We start from the raw sequence: 22,670 nt of genomic DNA, 5'->3' as shown, positions 1-22,670 counted from the left end.
CATGTGAATGCTTTTACAAAAAGAGAAGCATTTCTATTATTTAGTGTGATTCATGAACAGGATATCCTAAAGCACTTTCCAGGCTGTGAAGCTGGTTGGAGACACTGTTTTTTTTTTTTAATCAATTATTTAATCAATTATTTACAATAATATTTACAGTATAAAATTAAACAAAACAAAACCCACCAGCATAATACAAGACAAACAAATAAACTAACTAAACTGTTATACAACCATGTTACAATCCTTATTGAGGATGACTTCCATCCCACACGGAGCCCAACAGTCCCGGAACGCCCCAGACGGTTGGCTGCGCGTAGTCCCTCTCTAGTATCACCCGGGCATGGACATAACGCCGGAAAAGGGGCAATTGGAGGCAATGTTAAGGGCCTGTCCCATGATGCGAGTTCACACAAGAGCACTTCCGAGTTTAAAAAAAAATCAAATTCGTGGTATTCTACGAACTCCTACAACCTTCCACGAGTATGTTCACGAGCTCTTATGAGTAAAAAGTAACAATTTTTTTTCATCACGAGTATTTTTTTACTCATGGACATTTTTCACAGTGTTGCAAAAACTTCACGAGTAAAAAAATACTTGTGATGAAAAAAATCATTATTTTTTACTTGTAGGAGCTCGTAGTATTATTGAATCATTGAATCTTTGAAGAGGTTTGTTGGAGCTGTCTCTGGTGGGCTCCAGTGTTGATCTGTTCATGACCAGAGAGATGTTACATCTCTGCGTTAATGTCACTACAAGTGTAACGGCCTTCTTCTTCCTCACTTTGTGTTGCAGCTGGAGAACCAGAATGAGCTGCGGGCGTACGACGCTAAGCTGCTGCTTGCAGCCCCGCAGCTGCCGTGCGGGACGGTGCTAGACGGGGTGAACGTGCAGCGGGGCTACGGGCTGCTGCACATGGCCGATGGCAGAGTGTCTGAGCTGAAGACCGTGGACGTGGCAGTCTGGCACGTTCAGGAGTTTGAGCACAGCGAGTTGCCCAGGGAGAGTTACGGCCAGTTCCATGAGGGGGACACCTACGTCATCCAGTGGAAGTATACAGTCAGCAGTCTGGGTAAAACAACCTCTCTCCCCTTCTCTCCCTCATTTGTTATCTGCTGTGTAACAATGGGGCACCTGGTAGGGTGGGGGGGGGGGGGGGGGGGGGGACTTGGGGGGGGGGGGGCGGCGGCTGCTGAGAATTAAGGGGTCCCAGCATGGCAGGGGGAGACTGCCAGGGGGAGTGTTGGGCACTTTGTGACTTTGTTAGCTCCAGACATGTGGCGACACTTGTGTACTGCCCAGGCTGTATGTAAAACAAAGCTCTTCACAGTACCTAGGTACCCTCAGTACAAGGGACTTTCATTCATTCATTCACTCATTCTCTTCCCGTTAGCAGAGCCATACAGCACACAAACAGGCCCTTCACACCAACTCGTCCATGCCAATCAAGATGCCCTATTAAAGCTAGTCACACGTCTTCACATTTGGACCATTTCCCTCTCAACCTTTCCCATCCATGTACCTGGACAACTGAAGGTAGTTATTGTACTTGCCTCAACTCCGCCCTCTGGCCGTTTCTTCCATATACCCATCACTGTCTAAGGTTTCTATTGAATCTTTTCCCTCTCACCTTCAGTCTACGTCCTCTGGTTCATGATGCCCCTACTCTGGGTCAAAGATATTCCTATATTCCCCTCATCATTTTATGCACCTGTGTAAGATCAGCCCTCAGCCTCCTGTGCCTAGTTATTTCCAACACTGGGTTTTATTTGATCTATGACTTTACGACGGGTGGTACACTGGGGCCTCACAGCGCCAGTGACTCAGGTTCCATCTTAGCTACGGGTGCTGTCTGTATGGAGTTTGCGTGTTCTCCTTGTAACCGCATGGGCTTCCTCCGGGTGCTCCAGTTTTTTCTCACACCCCAAAGACGTGTGGGTTTGTGGGTTAATTGGCCTCTGTAAATTGCCCCCAGTGTGCAGGGAGTGGATGAGGAAGTGGGATAGCATAGAACTTGTCTCATCAGGAGATTGACGGTTGGGGTGGGCTCAGTGGGCTGAATGGCCTGTTTCCATGCTGGATCTTTCAATTTACCAATAGTTCATTCAATCTAACAAAGGACAGGGACACATTTGGAGGCAGTCAATGGTCTTCCTGATTAGTTCCATGGGAGGGACTCAAAAATAAACAAGCTATTTAAAATGGAGGGAAAACTGTCCATGCACCAGTGAACATCCAACTGGAGATGACAGCCTTTATATGAGAGGTTTATTAGCTTCAGCCAGGGGAAACCAGCAGTTTGTTTTATCCTTACCAATAGGACATTAACGAGCTTCGATAGTCTGTTGTTGGTTTATTGTTCACCCCTGCGGAGATACAGTGAAAAGCTTTGTGTGCTATCCAATCAAATCATACCAGGCATGAATACAATCAAACCCTACACAAGTACAGCAGGTAGTGCAAAGAGAAAATAATATAGAGGTCAATAATAATATAGTGCAGGATATAAAGTTACAGTGACAGGAAAATGCAGATAGAAAACAAGCAAGGTGCTGCCATCAGGTAGATTGGGAGATCACGGCTACACCTTGAGCTAATGAGGTCAGTTCAGTGGCCTAATAACAGTGGTAGCAACATCTCTGGGAGGGCAGAGGCTTCCAGTGGGCTATATGGGCAACAGTGCAGGTGGGGGCAGTGGGTGGGTAGCAACAGCTGGGTGCAGTGGGTGTGGGTGGGGCAGTGGGTGCGGGGGCAGGTGGGGCAGTGGGTTCAGAGGGTCAGTGGGTGTGTGGGGGCTAGTTGGTGTGGGTGGATGCAGTAGGTGGGTGCAGTGGGTGCGGGCAGTTGGGGTGGGTGCAGTGGGCAGTGGGTGTGTGGCAGTGGATCTGGGGGTGGGTGCAGTGGGTGTGCAGGGTGCGGGCAGTGGGTGGTGTGGGTGGGGTGGGGTGCAGTGGGTGGTGGGTGCAGTGGGTGCGGGCAGTTGGTGTGGGTGCGGGCAGTGGGTGTGGGTGGGTGCAGTGGGTGTATGCAGTGGTGGGTGGCAGTGGGTGTGGGTGGGTGCAGTGGGTGCAGGCAGTGGATGCAGTGGGTGTGGGTGGGTGCAGCAGTGGGGTGGGTGGGTGTGGGTGGGTGCAGTGGGTGTGGTGTGGGTGGGTGCAGTGGGTGTGGGTGGGTGCAGTGGGTGTGGGTGGGTACAGTGGGCTACAGGGCTTTTTCCACGGGTAAAGGCCCTGTCCCACTTTCCCGAGTTACTCACAAACTCTCCCGAGTTTTCCCCTTGATTCGAACTCGGGGAATGTCGGGGAATGTCAGTGGCGAGCTCGTAGGAGGCCGTGGGAGGCCGTAGATGTTTCGTACCGGCTCGTAATGCCAGCTGTAGGAACTCGGGGCATCAGGTAAGTCGGGACGTTTTTTCAACATGTTGAAAAATGTCAATGAGTTAAAAAAATAGCAGCGAGTACCTAAGAGTGGCTATTACCGTAATTTTCCGAGTTCGAATCAAGGGGAAAACTCGGGAGAGTTCGTGAGTAAACTCGGGAAGGTGGGACAGGGCCTTAACTTTTTCACAGAAAGGGTGATGGGTAAATGCAATTAACTGCCAGGGAGGTAGTTACTGCCAGAGGAGGCAGGTACTATATTAGCATTTGAAAGGCATTTGGACAGGTACATGGACAGGAAAGGTTTAGTGGGCTGTGGACCAAATGCTGGCAAATAGAAGTAGGTAGCTTAAATGGGACATCTAGGCTGGCTTGGGTGAGGAGGGCCCGTTTCCATGCCCCGTGATTCTATATATATTGTTTACTCTATAGACTTCATGTGACACGGAATGTCATTACACAGGTCGAGATGACAACAAGCTAACCGGAATCTGATTTATTGATGATTGAGTGGCAGAAGGGTTTGTTCTGGAGGTTTGTGAGAATTGCAATAATTTTTAGCGTTGTATTTGCAGAAATCATTCGACTGACACTACATGCAAATTTTAGCCTAAACATGTTGCTGCCAGATTATAAGTGGTATAAAAAAAAACACCCAGTAGATCCGGCAGCACCTGTGGAAGAGGACCAGGGACAACATTTCTGGCTAATGACAACTGGAACAATGTGAAAGCAAGTTTAAGTTGTTGAAAGTGGAAGGAATAGAGGGAATGCTTGTAATAGACCCAAGTCCTCAAGAACCAGTAGCTGGAGACTTCAGGGAAAAGAAAGGAACAAATTGAAACTGGAAGACATAGCATATGTGGAAAAAAGATGTCATCTTGAAACTGTTGCATTCAATATTGTGTCTCAAGGGTCGCAACATGTTGAGAGAGGAAGTGTTAAAGTTTTTTTAATCTTTCTTCATTGATACTGCCTGTTCTTGCTGTGTTTATTACAGCCAATGCACTATTATCTTTAGTGACTAAAGATAGATCCAAAAAGCTGGTAGACAAAAAGCTGGAGAAACTCAGCAGGTTAGGCAGCATCTATGGAGCGAAGGAATAGGTGACATTTCGTGTCGAGACCCTTCTTCAGACTGAGAGTCAGGGGAAAGGTAAGCAAGAGATATAGACGGTGATACAGAGAGATATAGAACAAATGAATGAAAGATATGCAAAAAAGTAACGATGATCACGGAAAGGTGGGACTGGTCCTCTCTCTCTCTGATCCCTCGGGGAGGATCATTGTTCAAGGGAGGGCCCTCTCTCAAAGCTGGTGTTGCCAGAGAGATTCTGCATGCTCCACCTGCACTGGTGTAGAACAGGGCCAGAATATATCAGGGTGGCTATGACTCTCGTTCCCTGTGCCTGTGTAGTGTAAGGGTTATCATCAACACATCACAGTTTACAGCACACAACGCAGTAGAGATGTAGTAAAGATTCTGAAGGTACGGTTGTCCAAATTCATCTCCATCTTCTTGGCTATAGAGTAACAGAAGCATGAGGTTTCACAAAATACTTGAGGATCTTTAGATTTTTGAGAAACAGGACGGAAACAGGCTCTTCAGCCCACCGAGTCCATGCCAACCTATCCTACACACTAGGGACAATTTACAGTCTTTTACTGAAGCCAATTAACCTACACACCCGCACATCTTTGGAGTATGGGGGGGAGCTGGAGCACCTGGAGAAAACCCACACGGTCAAGGGGAGAATGTACAAACTCCATACAGACAGCACCCGTAGTCAGGATCAAACTTAGGTGGCTGGTGCTGTAGTGCAGCAACTCTACCACTGCGCCACCGTGCCGCCATACTGATCTGCGGATCTGATCTAGGTGGAGCCAGTCCTTGATATAGGGATTTAGGTCGGGGTCAGCCTGCTCTACTATAACGTTTCAGTCTCATGCACTTTGGATATCTGTATTTTTCTGCAGTGGCGAAGCGACAGACACCAGACCAGCTGAGCTGCTCCGGTTCTGGGAAGGAACGATCTGCCTATTTCTTCTGGCAGGGCACTCAGTCGAGCATCAGTGGCAAAGGTGCCTCGGCACTGATGACTGTGGAGCTGGGCAAGGACAGAGAAGCACAGGTAGGGTGACATCCATGTGCATCTGATCTATCTTGATGTGGTCTGGTGATGGGGATTCAAAGAGTTGAACGTCTCGGGGTCTGTAAGGACACAATCAGAAGTGAAGGAGAAAGGGACACGTGAATGGGAAGGTGAAGTGAGGAGGTTTAGTTTAGTTTAGAGATACAGCGCAGAGCTTCGGCCCACTCAGTCCACACCGACCAGCGATCCCCGCACACTAACATTATCCTATACATACTGGAGACAATTTAGAATGATATTAAGCCAGTTAACCTACAAACCTGTACATCTTTGGAGTGTGGGAGAAATCCAGAGATCCTGGACAAAACCCATGCAGGTCACAGGGAGAACATACAAACTCCATACAAGACAGCAACTCTATCACTGCGCCACTGTACCGGTGTTGTAGGGATGTCAGCTCTTGAGTCAGTTCATTCCTGTGACATGTTATCCTATATTTGGAGCGCAGGAGGATGTGGGGTGGTCTTATAGAGGTGTACAATATCATGAGAGGAATAGATTGGGTAAATGCACAGAGTCCTTTGCCCAGTATGGAGGAATCGAGAACATGAGTTTAAGATGAGGGGAAAGATTTAATGGGAACCTGAGGAGTAACGTTTTCAGACAAAGGGTGGCAGTGTGTGGACCGAGCTGCCAGAGAAGGTAGTTGAGACAAGTGGCATCGCAACTATTAACAAACATTTGGACTGCTCCATGGATAGGCCAAGTTTGGAGCCATATGGGCCAAAGGCAGGCAGGTGGGACTAATGTAGATGGGACATGTTGGTCAGTGTGTGCAAGTTGGGCCGAGGGGTCTGTTTCCAGCGCTGTTAAACTCTGACTTGGAAAATGATAGGATTGGAGGCATATTGTTCATGCCTAACTAATGTGTTCTTTCCAAAGGCTGTAGAAGTCTACAGTGTTGTCCTCACCAGGGAAGGTTGTCAAGGAATATCAACATAGTATTTGATAAGGGAAGGCTGACACCTGAGTTATATTTAATTATGTATAAGAAGGAACTGCAGATGCTGGTTTAAATCGAAGATATACACATAAAGCTGAAGTAACTCAATAGGACAGGCAGCATCTCTGGAGAGAAGGGATGGGTGATGTTTCGGGTCGAGAACCTTCCTTGCCTAATATACCTAATATCCTCATACATATATATATTCTAGAGACCCACTGGACTTTAAGGAAGTGTAAAGGGCCTGTCCTACTTACATGACTTTTATGGCGACTGTCGGCACCTGTCATAGGTCATTGCAGGTTGCCGAAATTTTCAACATGTTTAAAATCCAGCGGCGACCAGAACTAGGTACGACTCTTTGGGCGACTACTCACAGCCATACAAGCTTCACCCCGTGACATGTCGCCAGGGTGTCGCCTTTATGGCCGTGAGTAGTCTCCTCAGTCGCTCAAAGAGTCGTAGCGTCTTTCTGGTCATTTCTAAATTTTCAACTTGAAAATCTCGGCAACCTGCAATGACCTATGACGGGTGCTGGCAGTCGCCGAAAAAGTCATGTAAGTAGGACAGGCCCTTAAAGGTCATCGCACATTATCCACAATCATTTGGCCTCCACTGCCCTCTGTGGCAAGGAATTCCCTGCCACAGAGGGCAGTGGAGGCCAAATCACTGGATGGATTTAAGAGAGAGTTAGATAGAGCTCTAGGGGCTAGTGGAATCAAGGGATATGGGGAGAAGGCAGGCATGGGTTATTGATTGGGGACGATCAGCCATGATCACAATGAATGGTGGTGCTGGTTCGAAGGGCCGAATGGCCTCCCTCTGCACATATTTTTTATTGCTCTCCAAACAAATGGGAGCAATGGATTTGATCTGAATTTTTTGAAGATTGATGTCAGCAATTTTCAACCAGAAGATAAAGCATGTTCCTTGACCTTACACTAAGCTTTGAGTCATAGTCATACAGCATGGAAACAGGCCCTTTGGCCCAATTCATTCATGCCGACCAAGGTGACCCATCTATGCTATTTGCCTGCATTAGGCGCACATGCCTCTAAACCTTTCTTACGGTGAACGGTGATCGATGGTCGGCATATGTTCGGTGGGCCGAAGGGCCCGTTTCCATGCTGTAGCTTTTAATCAATCAAACAGGTTTCAAGGATTTGGATCAATGATGGAGCAAGAACACTTTGAACATATAAAATTATAATTGAAACATTTGTTAACACAACAATAAAAGCAGCAATAAAAGAGCGAGTTGCACACTTCCCTCGACTGAATGTGGGAACTCCTGTTTACGCCGGCTTGATCAGGAGACTCGAGTCAAGGCAACGATGAGAAGTTCAGTGAGTTTGCTCACAGCATTCACTCGTGTACCCAATAAGCCTGCACTCCTTCACAAATCTACAAACAGCAGTCGATTGTGTTAAAAGCAGCTATCTCCCCCAATACAAACCAGGTTATTCATGACACCAGGAACAGAGCAAGGAAAGAAAAGATTGATCTAATCTTATTACACTGTGTCCTTGGAGCTGCTTGAGTGGCCTGATGATTTACTGCTTCTTCCAAGGGAGCCCACGATTATTTTCCTAAGCACTTAATTGTTTTGTAAGTGAGCCTGCTTGCTCGGCAGAGGGACTGTTGGCAAACAACTGAATTTTAGCTGAAAGTCATGTTTTAACCCCTTACATTCATTCCCCTGCTGTAAATTAGCCTGGGTCTACAGTAAGTGATTGGAGGGGAAATTGGGAAAGTTGGCTATGTGAGGGAGAATAAGTTGCAGGAGGTGAAGGAATGACGTTGATGGGAATGCTGATCTGATAAGACAAATAAAACACTTCAGTCTAAAGACAACATGTGAAGTACAGGGAATCAGAGGCCAGAGTGGCATTGTTGCCGATCTTCATTCCTCATTCTGTTCCATAGATGCTACACAATGCGCCGTACATTAGAAATGCAGTCTGTAACCGGACACCATCATTATTTTCAGTTCTCTATGTTATCTATGCTATTAAACCCGGCTCGGGCAAAACTCTGAACATTAATAACCCATTATCTGTTATTTGCACTTTCTCAGTTTATATATTCATGTGTTTTGTAGTCAATGCCTAATATGTTCTGTGTGCTGAAGCAAAGCAAGAATTGCATTGTCTGATCAGGGATAAATGACAATAAACTCACTTGAACTTGAACTTGTCACTGTCAGTTTAGCGAGATACAGCGTGGAAACTGGCTTCAGCTCACTGAGTCCATGGCGAACATCGATCACCTGTACACTAGTTCAATGTTATCCCACTTTCAAATCCTACACGCTAGGGACAATTTACAGAAGACAAATAACATACAAAGCTGCTCATCTTTGGGATGTGGGTAGAAACTAGCACACCCGGAGAAAACCCATATGGTCACAGGGATATAATGTACAAACACCACACAAGTAGCACCCGAGCTCAAGATCGAACCTGGGTCTCTGGCGCTGTGAGGCAGCAACGATACCAATCCGCCACTGTGCTGCCAATTCTTGATGCAAAATCTCTTAGTTAATGCAGAGTTGCTGAGAGGAAATGCCAGGTTAGTTAATGAAGGGTTAATTAATGTTGGTGCTGTTTCCTAGGTGCTTGTGTCACAGGGAAAGGAGCCACCCTGCTTCCTGCAGCTGTTCCATGGTGGAATGATCATTCACTCTGGCTGGAGGGATAAAACAAGAACACCACAAGGTTTGTATTGCAAACTTTTGATCAGGAGTTGGCTTATAACAGTTTAGTTTATTGTCATGTGTACCGAGGTACAGTGAAAAGCTTTTGTTGCGTGCTATCCATGCAGCAGAAAGACAATACATGATTACAATCGAGCCATGTATAGTGAATAGATACATGATAAGAGAATAACGTTTAGTGCAAGGTAAAGCCAGCAAAGTCTGAGGGTCACCAATGAGGTAGATAGTAGCTCAGGACTGCTCTCTGGTTGTGGTAGGATGATTCAGTTGCCTGATACAGCTGGGAAGAAATTGTCCCTGAATCTGGAGGTGTGCGTTTTCACACTTCTGTACCTTTTGACTGATGGGAGAGGGGAGAAGAGGGGTGCGACTCATCCTTGATTATGCTGCTGGCCTTGCCGAGGCAGCGTAAGGTATAAATGGCTTCACTAGAAGGGAGGTTAGTTTGTGAAATCCTAAGCCTTCTTAGGAAGGGGAGGCATTGGTGGCTTTCTTGGTCTTGGTTCAATAGGGTAAGTTTTTGGTGATATTGACTCTGAGGAATTTGAAGTTTTCAGGGAAGAACAGGAAATGGATTCTGTTCGATCAAAGAAAGACTTTATAAATAAATAAAATACAAGAATGATGATAATATTATGAATAGGAACAGTCCTCCATCTAGATAACTATGTTTTTGAGCACAATGGTAATGGTCTCTTGGTCTGACTTTATAAACTGTGTGTAGGTGCATACAAGCTGATTATATGTGTCTCACATGCTCTAACCTCTCATGATTGCATCAGGAAAAAATGTTTTGATCTCTATTTTCTCTCATCCATTTATGTTGCATTTATTTAGAGAGCAGCTCTCTACCTATATCTCTGAACACTCTTGTTTTTCTTATTTATTTTCCCCATTTTCCCATATAATCAACTTCACTGACATGGAGTTTCCTTTTGCATCCAGTTGTTCAGTAAAAACCATGACCATGGAAAATCTTTCTTTAGTATTGTTACAGTGAAAAAGTGCAAGGTGCACAATGAGGTAGGTTGGAAGATCACACACTACCTTATGGGAGAACTTCTTCTTCTTTTGTGCCCATTGTCCATGTTTCAAATGTTGACATCCCTGTCATCGTCTGTCCTGAAAACGATGCAAGCTTCCGGCGACAATCAATGGGAGCCGTCACTTGTCACAATAGATGATGGTAGTAGCAGAATTAGCTCGGGATACTTCCAGTTTCCAGCCCCGCGACGTGGGCGCTTCTGCTATGGGAGAACTGTTCAGTGGGGATGAAGATGTTCCTAATTCTGGCGTTTTGTTTAGATTAATTTAGTTTAGTTTAGTTTAGTTTATTGTCACGTATACCGAGGCACAGTGAAAGGCTTTCTGTTACATTCCAGTCAACGGAAAGACTATACATGATTACACTTGTGTTGTGCACAATATACAGGGTAAAAGGGTTAACATATTGTGCAAGATCACAAAAATTCAGTAAACTCCAATTAAAGATATCCGAGGGCTTCCAATGAGAAATGCCAGCTCAGAACAGCTCTGTAGTTGTTGTTAGATGGTTCGATTGACTGATGACAGCTGGGAAGAAACTTCCTGAACCTGGGGATGTGTGTTTTCTCACTTCTGTACCTCTTGCTTGATGGGAGCGGGGAGATGCGGGGGTGACTGGGGGTGAGACTCGTCCTTGTTTATGTTGCTGGCCTTGCTGAAGGAGAGTGATGATACTTGCTTTCATGCTTTATATCTTCTGGGAGAGGGAAGAAGGGGGAATGGCAGGGATGAAAATGGTCTTTGATTATGTGGGCAGTGTGAAATGCATATGCAGTTGATGGTGGAGAGATTGATCTGTGATATGCACTATAAACAATAGACAATAGGTGCAGGAGTAGACCATTCAGCCCTTTGAGCTAACGCCGCCATTCAATGTGATCATGGCTGATCATCCCCAATCAGTTCCTGCCTTCTCTCCATATCCCCTGACTCTGCTATCTTTAAGAGACCTATTTAGCTCTCTCTTGAAAGTATCCAGAGGACACAAGAAAGAACAATTATGTTTCATTAGCTTTTTGCTCCTTTTGCATTCTGCAGCTGTCAGTAAGATTGTAATCCCACACACAGTGAAGGAATGAATTGCCGTACCGCCTATTTTACGGATGTTATCATCGTTAACATCAAGTATAGTTGGCGTCCTATACGTGGCGACTCTTTGCATACCTTGTGTAAGGAATGCAAAACACAGAATTTCACTGTGACGTATCACACATGTTAATAAAGTATCAATCAATGGATCAATGACATCGGGGACAATTCCCCTGCTCTTTTGTTTAAACCAAAAATAGATTTATTCAAGTACAGGTGCACAACCTTTTTACCCGAAAGCCTTGGGACCAGACACTTGTCGATTTGGAGATTTGGGGAAAATTCCGAATGGAGATAGGTGTGTTTTTACTTCTGTACCTCTTGATTATACTGAGAAATAATTGCTGAGGGAGTGAGGGAACTTGGCTTTAGAATCATTGCAGGGAAAAGGGGTTAGTCTAGTTAGTTCAATGTGAGCTGATTTTCCTGCCTGTCCATGACATTGGTACAAGCCAAGGGTAAAATTATGTTTAATTAGCTTTAGTTCAGCTGTCGTAAGATTGTAATCCCACAAATATGAAGCCGTACCGCCTATTATACGACCCGGCAACTCACCCATCACGCGACCTCATTATGACAACAGCGTTTTTCCGGATTGCCGCACAAGTATTTACAATAAGGCATTGCAAACCCTCCCCTCCAATGGTGCCCTGGACAATGCCCCAGGGCGCCTGTGGACAGCGCCTAGTCCCTCTCCACTACTATGTGGGTGCGGAAGTAACCCCGGAAAAGAGGCAGGCAGCCGTCTCGGGCAGAGACCTCTTCCGCCTGGAGCCGTGACTGGCGGATGGCCAGCTTGGCATCCCCCAGCTCTTCAGCGTGTGTTACTGTGGGGTTCACGTTACAGTAACGCTTACACTCTGCATTTGTCTGCCGTGTTTTCTGCAGGTATCTGGCGACTTTACTCGGTGCAGGGAGAGGTTGCGGTGGAGGGCCGTCTCCTGGAAGTCGAGTGTGACTGCAGCAGTCTGCGCTCCAGGGCTTCACTGGTGCTAGTGAACACCCAGCAAGCGCTGGTGTACCTCTGGCACGGCTGCAAGTCGCAGGCCAACGTGAGAGATGTCGGCAGGAATGCAGCCAATATGATTAAAGACCGGTAAGGAAGATATTAATTACAGAAAATTGTTGGACACTAATGTTAAGGGTTAGGGTTATGTTTCCATTGAAGAATGTGTTTCCAACATCTCCTCCCTCCTCTCCAAGGGTAATGAATTACAACAGTATCAAGTCCAAGGTGTTTGTGTTCTCTTGTTTTTATTTCCACATTCTGAAACGCTGGCTATGTGAGATCCCCAGACAATGGGCACCCATGAACAATCTGTAGGCAACAGGGAGGTCTACAATAAGGTCAGATTTTCCAAGCGTTTGGTTCGAAACTCTTCCCAGTGTACTACCTGGGTGCACACACACATTTCTCCATGTCCCTTTTCCCCTGTCCCCCTTCCACCTCCATCCCATCATCTGGACTCACCACTCGTGCCTCTTCTCTCCTCATTTCACCAGCTTTTCATCTCTGGCCTTTATCCACCCATCTGTAGAACAACCCTGGCCGCCTGGTTACAACCTGCCCGACATTGTAGAGCCTGCACCCAACTCCTCCCCCCCACCCCGTACTAGAATCAATCTGAAGACGGGTCTCGATCAGACAAGTCACCTGTACACATTCCCTAGAAATGCTGCCTGACCCATTGAGTTACTCCAGCACTTTCTGTCTTCTTTTCCCTTCTCTGATTGCTGCCTCTCCTGCTGTGGCACCAACCTGTTGTCTCATGGAGCCATTGCGGCCCTTCAGCACACCATCTCCATTGACCATCTAGCACCCACTTTACACTGATCCTCTTGGATTCACCCCACATTCCCATCACCACACCGTTTCCTAAACAATGAGGACATCTCCGATGCCCTGGTATGAGACACTTCATTCTGAGCCCTTAATAACTTCTCCTTCACCTAGCAGAGCTGCTCCTTACCCTCAACAACTTCTCCTTCTACTCCTTCTACCATTTCCTCAAGATCCAAGGCGTAGCTATGGGCACTCGCAATTTACAATGTCCAATCAACCTTGCAACCTCATGTCTTTCAGATGTGCAGGGCAATGTGTCTATTTTAGGTAGTCAAATAGGGATAGGACATATGGAATAAATGGTGGTTTACCGAGGAATGTTGATGGACAGAACGACCTGGGGGTTCAAGTCAATAGTTCTCTGAAAGTGGCAACACAGATCGATGGGGTGGTAAAGAAGACATACGGCTTGCATGCTTTCATAGATCGGCATCAGTGGAGGCAACAACACTGAAGCGTATGTGTGTAGTTAACAGGAAAGTTCATGGAAGTCTCAGAAATAACAGGACAGAAAGTTTAAAAAGGGAGAAGAGAGTAAAGTTGGGTAAAATCGGGATGGTTGTGAAAGGAAGGTTCAGCACTGAAAGGAAGGTGTTATATTTGGATGCACGTAGTGCATGGAACAAAGTGGATGAGCTTGTAGCACAGTTGGAAATTGGCTGGTATGATGTTGTAGACATTGCGGAGACGTGGCTGCAAGAGGATCGGAGCTGAGAGCTGAATATTCAGGGTTATATGTCCTGCCGGAAAGACAGAAAGGTGGGCGAAGTTGGTTAGGAATGAAATTCAGTCCTTAGTGAGGGATGACATAGGATCAGAAGATGTAGAGTCATTGTGGATAGAGTTGAGAAATTATAAGGGTAAAAAGAATCAAATTGGGAGTTATTTACAGGCCCCCAAACTGTAGCCAGGATATAGGGTACAAGTTACATCAGGAGATAAAATTGGCATGTAAAAAAGGTCATCGGAGATTTCAATATAAAGGTAGACTGGGAAAATCAGGTTCTGGACCCTAAGAAAGGGAATTTGTTGAGTGCCTCCGAGATGGATTCTTAGAGCAGCTTGTAGTGAAGCCTACCAGGGAAAAGGCAATTCTGGATTTAGTGTTTTGTAATGAGCCGGTTTTGATAAGGGAACTCGAGGTAAAGGAACCACTAGGAGAGCGACCACGACATGATAAGTTTTAATCTACAATTTGAGAAGGGAGAAGGTGAAATCAGATGTGTCGCTATTGCAGCTGAGCAAAGGGGACTACAGAGGCACGAGGGAGGAGCTGGCCAAAGTTGACTGGAAAGGGACCTTAGCAGGGATGATGGTGGAACAGCAATGACAGGAATTTCTGGAAATAATCCAGAAGTAACAGGATCTTTTCTTTCCATAGAGGAGGAAAGATTCTATGGGGAGAATGAGGGTAAAAAGACAAGGGAAGTCAAGGACAGTTTAAAACTAAAAGTAAATGCGTATAACATAGAAAAGATTAGTGGGAAACCAGACGATTGGGAAGCTTTTAAAGAATAACAGAGGGTAACTAAAAAGGCAATATGGGGGGAAGAGATGAAATACAAAGGTAAGCTAGTCAATAATATAAAAGAGGGCTAGTGGAATCAAGGGGTATGGGGAGAAGGCAGGCACTGGTTATTGATTGGGGACGATCAGCCATGATCACAATAAAGGCATAGACTATTTTCCAAATGGGGAGAGATTCCAGAAATTGGAGAGCTTTGGAGTGCTGGTGCAGGATTCCCAAAAAGTTAATCGAATTGGTCTTAAAGAAAGCAAACTCAATGCTAGCGGGCTTGTATATAAATACAGGGATGTAATGCTGAGGCTCTATAAGGCGCTGGTAAGGCCGCATTGGAATATTGTGAGCAATTTTGGGCACTGTATCTGAGAAAGGATGTGCTGGCTCTGGAGAGGGTCCAGAGGAGGTTTACAAGAATGATCCAAGGAATGAGCGTTTGCCGGCACTGGACCTGTACTTTCTGGAGTTTAGAAGAATGAGGACGGACCGCAGTGAAACATACAGAACAGTGAAAGAGCAATGAAACAGTTAATTAGCCTCTGTAAATTGCCCCTAGTGTGTAGGATGAGATAGTGAGATAACATAGAGCTGGTATGCTGGCGATCGATGGTCCGCATGGACACAGTAGACTGAAGGGCCCGTTTCCACACTGTATCTCTAAACTAAACTAAAATTCCCACTTTTGCCAATCGTTCTCTCCCCCAAGCTCTGTCACCACACCAGCAATACATACTTTTCCACCAAAGAAACTGAGGTGATCATTGCATAGCATTAAGCTGCTACCTGACTGCGCCAGAGACCCGGGTTCCATCCTGACTACAGGTGCTGTCTGCACCGACTTTGTACATTCTCCCCATGGGTTTTCTCCGGGTGCTCTTGTTACTTCCCTCATTCCAAAGATGTACAGGTTGGTAGATGAATTGGCTTTGGTAAAAAATAATAAATTGTCCCTAGTGTGTCGGATAGTGTCAGTGTGCGGGGATCACTGGTCGGCGCGGAATTGGTGGGCCGAAGGGCTTGTTTCCAGGCCGTATCTGTAAACTAATCTAAACTGAACTCCAAATGATCATTGCAGATTCACTGTGTCAAAATTGTTGAAACAGAAATACGTTGAGTTTTACTGCAGATCTGTGGTGTTTCAGCTCAAGAGAATGATGACTTGGTTTCTACTGCAATCATCCCTGAGACAGAGAGAAGAAAGTCACCCTACATAATGTACCACAGGACTGGGGTAGGGAGTGTTTGATGGGCTGAAAGCCCTGTGACCTTGCAGCTTCTTTCCTCGATTGCCTGATTCTTCCGTTGACCTGATCTCCTTTCTTGATTAGTACAGGTGTCAGAGGTTATGGGGAGAAGGCAGGAGAATGGGATTAGGAGGGAGAGATAGATCAGCCATGATTGAATGGCGGAGTAGGCTTAATGGGCTGAATGGCCTAATTTTGCTCCTATTCCTTATGACCTCATGACCTTGAGGGGAGGAAATTAAAATTCTGAAAGGAATTTTGATATAATACAAAGTAAAATACAACAACAGAATTGGGTTTTGACTGAATTGATTTTATACCCTGTTCCCTTTCCATTGTGATTAATTGGAAATTATCTTTTTCATTTAGTTTAGTTTAGTTTAGTTTAGAAATACACCGAGTCCACGCTGACCAGTGATCCCCGCACACTAACATTATCCTACACATTAGGAATAATTTATCAATTTTTACCAAAGCCAATTAACCTACAAACCTGTATGATTTTGGAGTGTGGTAGGAAACCGGAGCACCCATGGAAAACCCATGAGGTAATGGGGAGAAGGTTCAATGTCCATACAAACAGCACCTGTAGTCGGGATCAAACCCGGGTCTCTGGAGTTGTAAGGCAGCAACTCCAGCACTGCGCCACCATGCCACCACCGTGCCGCCACCGTGCCGCCACCGTGCCGCCACCATGCCACCACCGTGCCACCACCGTGCCGCCACCATGCCACCGCCGTGCCGGCCCCTGTCGCCAGTCTTAGTTAATAGCAGTCGCACCCTGAAAGTTTCAACTTGAATTTTCCGACCGCACTTCCTGCTTGAATTAAATGCAGCAAATACATAAACCAGGGTGACCATCATCCTGAAGTCACTCAAATGTACTCAACAGGTCTGACCTTGATTCCATCTGCTGGTCACACAGGGCATTCTTGAAATGTCCTGGCCAACATTTATCCTTTAACCAACATGCCGAACATAGAGTGGTCACCTGCAGGTTGTTTGATTGATTTTACTCTGAAAAAGTTGTCTGAATCTGCCTGGCAAGCTAAGACTTCCAAGTTTCACTGCTGTTCTTATAAACTGTGCTTAAGTTTGGTTTAAATGCAAGATCTTTTCTTCCATAGACCACCCCGGGAGCTGGGGGTGTGGAGCAGGATGGAGGTGACAGTGTGTGAGTTGGATGAAGGTTCAGAACTGCCAGAATTCTGGCACGCACTGGGGCGACCAGATCGGAAAGCGTATGACTGCATGTTACAAGGTAATGGAGAAAGCACGAGTCTTCGGGGATGCACTGGGTTCAAACGCCCTCGACTTTGTGTAGGGGAGTGTCAGGGTCAGGGTTCACTGAAATTGTGCAGGGGTGAAAAGGTGGGGTACTGCAAGGCTCAGTGCTATATATTAATGATTTGGACAAGGGAATTGAATGCAACATCTCCAAATTTGCGGATGACACGAAGCTGGGGGGCAGTGTTAGCTGTTAGGAGGATGCTAGGAGGCTGCAAGGTGACTTGGAGAGGTTGGGTGATGGGCAAATGCATGGCAGATGCAGTATAATGTGGATAAGTGTGAGGTTATCCACTTTGGTGGCAAGAACAGGAAAGTAGACTATTATCTGAATGGTGGCCGATTAGGAAAAAGGGAGATGCAACGAGACCTGGGTGTCATGGTACACCAGTCATTGAAAGTAGGCATGCAGGTGCAGCAGGCAGTGAATAAAGCGAATGGTATGTTAGCATTCATAGCAAAAGGATTTGCATATAGGAGCAGGGAGGTTCTACTGCAGTTGTACAGGGCCTTGGTGAGGCCACACCTGGAGTATTATGTACAGTTTTGGTCTCCTAATCTGAGGAAAGACATTCTTCCCATAGAGGGAGTACAGAGAAGATTCCTGGGATGGCAGGACTTTCATATGAAGAAAGACTGGATAGACTCGGCTTTTACTTGCGAGAATTTAGAAGATTGAGGGAGGATCTTATAGAAACTTACAAAATTCTTAAGGGGTTGGACAGGCTAGATGCAGGAAGATTGTTCCCGATGTTGGGGAAGTCCAGAACAAGGGGTCACAGTTTAAGTATAAGGGGGAAGTCTTTTAGGATCGAGATGAGAAAAACATTTTTCACACAGAGAGTGGTGAATCTGTGGAATTCTCTGCCACAGAAGGTAGTTGAGGCCAGTTCATTGGCTATATTTAAGAGGGAGTTGGATGTGGCCCTTGTGGCTAAAGGGATCAAGGTGTATGGAGAGAAGGCAGGTGCAGGATACTGTGTTGGATGATCATATTGAATGGCAGTGCAGGCTCGAAGGGCTGAATGGCCTACTCCTGCACCTATTTTCTATGTTTCTATGTTTCTAACTCAGCAGGACAGACAGCATCTCTGGAGAGAAGGGATTGGTGATGTTTCGGGTCTGGGACCTTCTTCAGACTTGTGTAGGACAGTGATTATATCCTCAGTTGTTTCCGTATTGTTTGTTTGCGGTTGTGATGTTCTGGGTGATATCAGGCTCCATGTTGCCCAGAGCTGCTGCCAAACTCTACGATGGTCTGGGTCTCTCGCTCTGTGTTGTGACATGTTATTTTTCTGTCGTGCAGATCCTGGGAAATATAACTTCACCGTGCGACTCTTCAGGCTGACTGCCTCCTCGGGGGAGTTCACCGTGACAGAGCAGCTAAGTCCCACCCGCATCTCCAGTGGTGTCATGGCCATGCCATTCTTACAGGAGGACCTCTACTCTGTCCCTCAGCCAGGTGAGTTCTCACATTACAGTGGCTGTGTTAGCAGCTGTGTGTGAGAGGAAGAGATAGATTTGTCCATGCAGACCAAGATGCCCATCTACGTTAGTCCCACCTGCCCGCGTTTGGCCCAAATCCCTCTAAACCTTTCATGTCCATGTAGCTGTCTGAATGTCTAGTGATTAGCTAATGCTTTAGAGAAGGAACTGCCCTGCCCACACTTGTTCCGGCCCCTATATGTGACTTCAGGCTCGGAGCAATGTGGCCGATGCTTACCTTCCATATATCGGCCAGCAAAAATCCCAGCTGTATTAAACCTCAGCTCAGTGCTGGTGTTCAATATACAACAATGGGCCACCCAATACTACATTCCTATGGACTAAATGTCACTCTCTCCTTCCCGCTCTGATTGCCCTCAGCATAGACCTAGGCCATCCACCCAAAACCCCACCCCCTCCTCGACCATCACCCTCCCCACCATTCATCTCAATTAACTGTCCCACCCCACAGCCCCCCACCCTGACCATCATCCTGAACAATGTGGCCCCTCAGGTTTGCCCCTTGCCCTCCTACTCCAATAATGGGGATGACACTCGCCCCCTGTCCTTCCTTCTCTACCTCCTTTTATCCACATTGGAGTGGGGGAGGGTGGCACACGAGTCTCCGGATGCTGGACTTCATGGCAAGAAAAGGAGAGCTACAGGAGGAACCCAGCGGGTCAGGCAGCATCTGCGGATGGAAGTGGATAGCTGACATTTTGTGTCCAAACCATTGACTACATTGAAAGAGTAGAAGGGCAGCAGCCAGTGCAAAGCAGTGGGAGGAGGCATGGGGCTTTCTAGCTCCCCCCCCCCCCCCCCACCTCTTTAGACTGGCTACATCCCCTCTACTCTCTCAGTCTAGATGGATGCTTCCATTTAGTTTACCTACTGTTGGGCGGCACACTGATGTAGCGGTCAAGCTACTGCCTTTCATCGCCAGAGACACAGGTTTGATCCTGACTACGGGTGCTGTCTATACAGAGTTTGTACGTTCTCCCCGTGACCTGTGTGGGTTTTCCTCCCACTATCCAAAGACAGGAGGTACACAAAAAAAAGAAAAAAGCTGGAGAAACTCAGCAGGTGCAGCAGCATCTATGGAGCGAAGGAAATAGGCAACGTTTCAGACCAAAACCCTTCTTCAGACTGAAAAAAAAAAAAAAGCACTGCCATCGAATCACTCCGCCAAAAAAAAAAATACCTTTGTCCCCCTCCGTCCCCACCTCAATGAGTTCCGCGCCCACCACGACTTGGAGCTCTTCTACCGTCACCTCCACCTCACAGCGCACTTCCATGGGAAAGAGTCCTCGCCCCCCATTGATGACCCCTTTTCCCGTCTCCAACGCACCCCTCCTCATGGAACCCCCGTTGTAACCTCCCGGCTTTGGAACTCTTTATCCAAAACTGCCGTCGCGACGTCAACCACCTCAACTTCTCCACTCCCCTGTCTCACTCCAATCTCTCCCCCCCTGAACACACTGCCATCGAATCACTCCGCAAAAAAAACCATAGATGCTGCTGCACCCGCTGAATTTCTCCAGCTTCTTTTTTTTTTTTTTTTTGTTTACTTTAGATTTTCCAGCATCTGCAGTTCCTTCTTGAGTCCAAAGACAGGTACAGGTTTGTAGGTTAATTGGTTTGGTATAAATGTAAAATGCAAAATTGTCCCTAGTGTGTGTAGGCTAGTGTTAATGTGCGGGGATGGCTGGTTGGCGTGGACTCGGTGGGTGGAAGGGGCTGTTTGCCCACTGTATCTCTATACCTGGAGCGGTTGCTACTCTGCTGACACCACTTTGTCGTTGCTGAATTCCTCCAGCTTTATTCTTCCTGGACAACCGGTTTGAGGTTTACCTCTGGCAGGGCTGGTGGCCGACGGAAAGCAAGAGCACGGGCTCGGCGAAGATCCGGTGGGACATGGAGAGACGGTGTGCCATGGAGACGGCCCTGCAGTATTGCACAGGTCAGTCACTGACCCTGAACTGATGCACTCCATTCCTCCAGAGGAGAACAATGTCTTGAAACTAAACCTTTTGTTGTGTCCATTCAGAAAAGAACACCAAACGACCTCCCAAAGCATACATGGTGCATGCCGGCACAGAGCCATTGACCTTCACAAATATCTTCCCACGGTGGGAATACGAGATGAAGAATATACAAGAGGTACCTGCGCTTCTCAGCTTTTACCTATTAAATGCTCATACTAGATGGCTTTTGTTTTTTGGAAGAAGAGAGTGATTATGTCAAACGTTTCAGGGGTTTTCTTCTCTATCTGAGGCTGTCCCTTGGGTTTGAGTCTGGCTTGCTCCCACCCAGTTGCTTGGGCTGATGAGGCTAATGCGGGAGCAGCGGAATCTAAAAGGGGGGCAAGGGACGGACGACAGGAGGGTCACGGTAGAATTCTGTGGGGCAGCATTCTTCAGTAACTCAAGCAGTGATCACTATCAATGGAAGAGCCTTGATGGTGGGGTGCCAGTCAAGTTACAATGGAGACATCATAAAATAGTAAGATTGAACGAGAACTTACCAGTTTGAAGTTTGATCTGTATTTTATGAGGAGTTACGATGAGGGATTACGTGAAGAACCCGCTCAGCACGCATGCGTGGCATACTTCAAAGCAGCGGTGTGGAATCACAGATAGACACAGTTATTGAAGTAAACATAGTAAAGACAAGGAGACATCAGTTTATCAGTTTGACCCATATTATTGAGGGTGGGAGCGGAGGGCACGTAATCCCTCATCATAACTCCTCATAAAATACAGATCAAACTTCAAACTGTTGCGTGCCATATTGCTTGATAACTTTTGCAAAAAATTTGTTGGGGGTTTTAACATCCATTCGATGTTGTCATTAAATTTACGTGGCCTGGTGTCTGCCACTGTATTTAGCTTACCTGGCAGGTAAGTTACTGATAGCCAAATATGTCTTTCGACACACCATTGCCAATTTTATGCCGCCCATGTGGTTGATGTAGGCCACCACCGTAGTATTATCTATTTGTAACCATACATGCAAGTGATGCATATTTATGCATATGCTTTTAAACCATAAAAGTCAACCAACATCTCTAGATAATTAATGCCCAGTGTAAGTGGTAACAGTGACTCTGGGTTAGTCCATCTACTACTTGTGCTGGATATAGTGTTAGTTGCTCCCCAGCCTTGAGCACTGGCATCTGTTTGGACCATTAAATTGTTGCATGATTGTGCCAATTCAACTATTTCCTCTCTTGGCAATGTTACAGTCCCGTAGACTGAATTAATTGTGAAGCCCAAGTAGTCCATGATAGTGGATGGCTTCAACTTAGATTTATCTGGATGTAAGACAATCCCAGGGTTTCGAATAACTGTTTGTTAGCTGATGCAGCTAACATAGTCAATTCCATGGTCTTGCCTACCATTTAAGATATCATCAAGATATGCCATGTCAATATGTTTTTGTCTTCTGAATATTGTCAGAGCTGGTTTTAATGTCTTGGTGAACAATCTTGGGCTGATGTGAACCCATTGGGTAACGCTTTAAACTGCATTAGCTGCCCCATCCAGGTAAATTTCAGGTATCTGCGATGATCCTTGTGAATGGTACTAAATAGTAAACATCTTTAAGATGAGTGCTTGCCATGAAGTATCCTTTGGAATTTAGTTGTTTGGCAGTAACAACCAGTTCCATTTTGAAATGTATGTACTTAACAAACATATTTAGTGAAGTTAAGTCAATGATGATGCGACATCCACCATCTTTTTTTGGGTTTAGTGAATATATTTGATACGAATTGCAAGGGTTCAGGTTTCCCCATGACACCCTTTGTAATTAGTCTCACCAGTTCAGCTTGTCCCTCTCGTTTCTTTAACGGAGGGGAAAAATACCCTCTGGGGTGAATGTTGACCTGGTGGCAATTTTTCTAGTATGAATGTATTTGTATTCACTAATGCCATTGAGTATATACTGATCACTCATGATAGACTCC

General features: G+C 46.1%; 1 protein-coding gene across 1 annotated transcript in view; it reads left to right on the top strand.

The window, feature by feature from the left end:
- The window catches only part of LOC129710042 (supervillin-like), a 139,444-nt gene that overhangs the window by 107,662 nt on the left and 9,112 nt on the right, over positions 1 to 22,670 (top strand). Inside the window, 8 exon segments of the mRNA XM_055656726.1 lie at positions 796 to 1,072; positions 5,355 to 5,509; positions 9,088 to 9,190; positions 12,211 to 12,418; positions 17,059 to 17,192; positions 18,525 to 18,680; positions 20,520 to 20,663; positions 20,751 to 20,863. Coding sequence (XP_055512701.1) covers positions 796 to 1,072; positions 5,355 to 5,509; positions 9,088 to 9,190; positions 12,211 to 12,418; positions 17,059 to 17,192; positions 18,525 to 18,680; positions 20,520 to 20,663; positions 20,751 to 20,863 — 1,290 coding nt within the window.

The sequence above is a fragment of the Leucoraja erinacea genome, chromosome 27, assembly GCF_028641065.1.
Source record: "Leucoraja erinacea ecotype New England chromosome 27, Leri_hhj_1, whole genome shotgun sequence".
In the NCBI taxonomy this organism is placed as follows: Eukaryota; Metazoa; Chordata; class Chondrichthyes; order Rajiformes; family Rajidae; genus Leucoraja; species Leucoraja erinaceus.
Note: the sequence above shows the minus strand (reverse complement) of the source record. Positions and strands in the feature narration are given on the sequence as shown.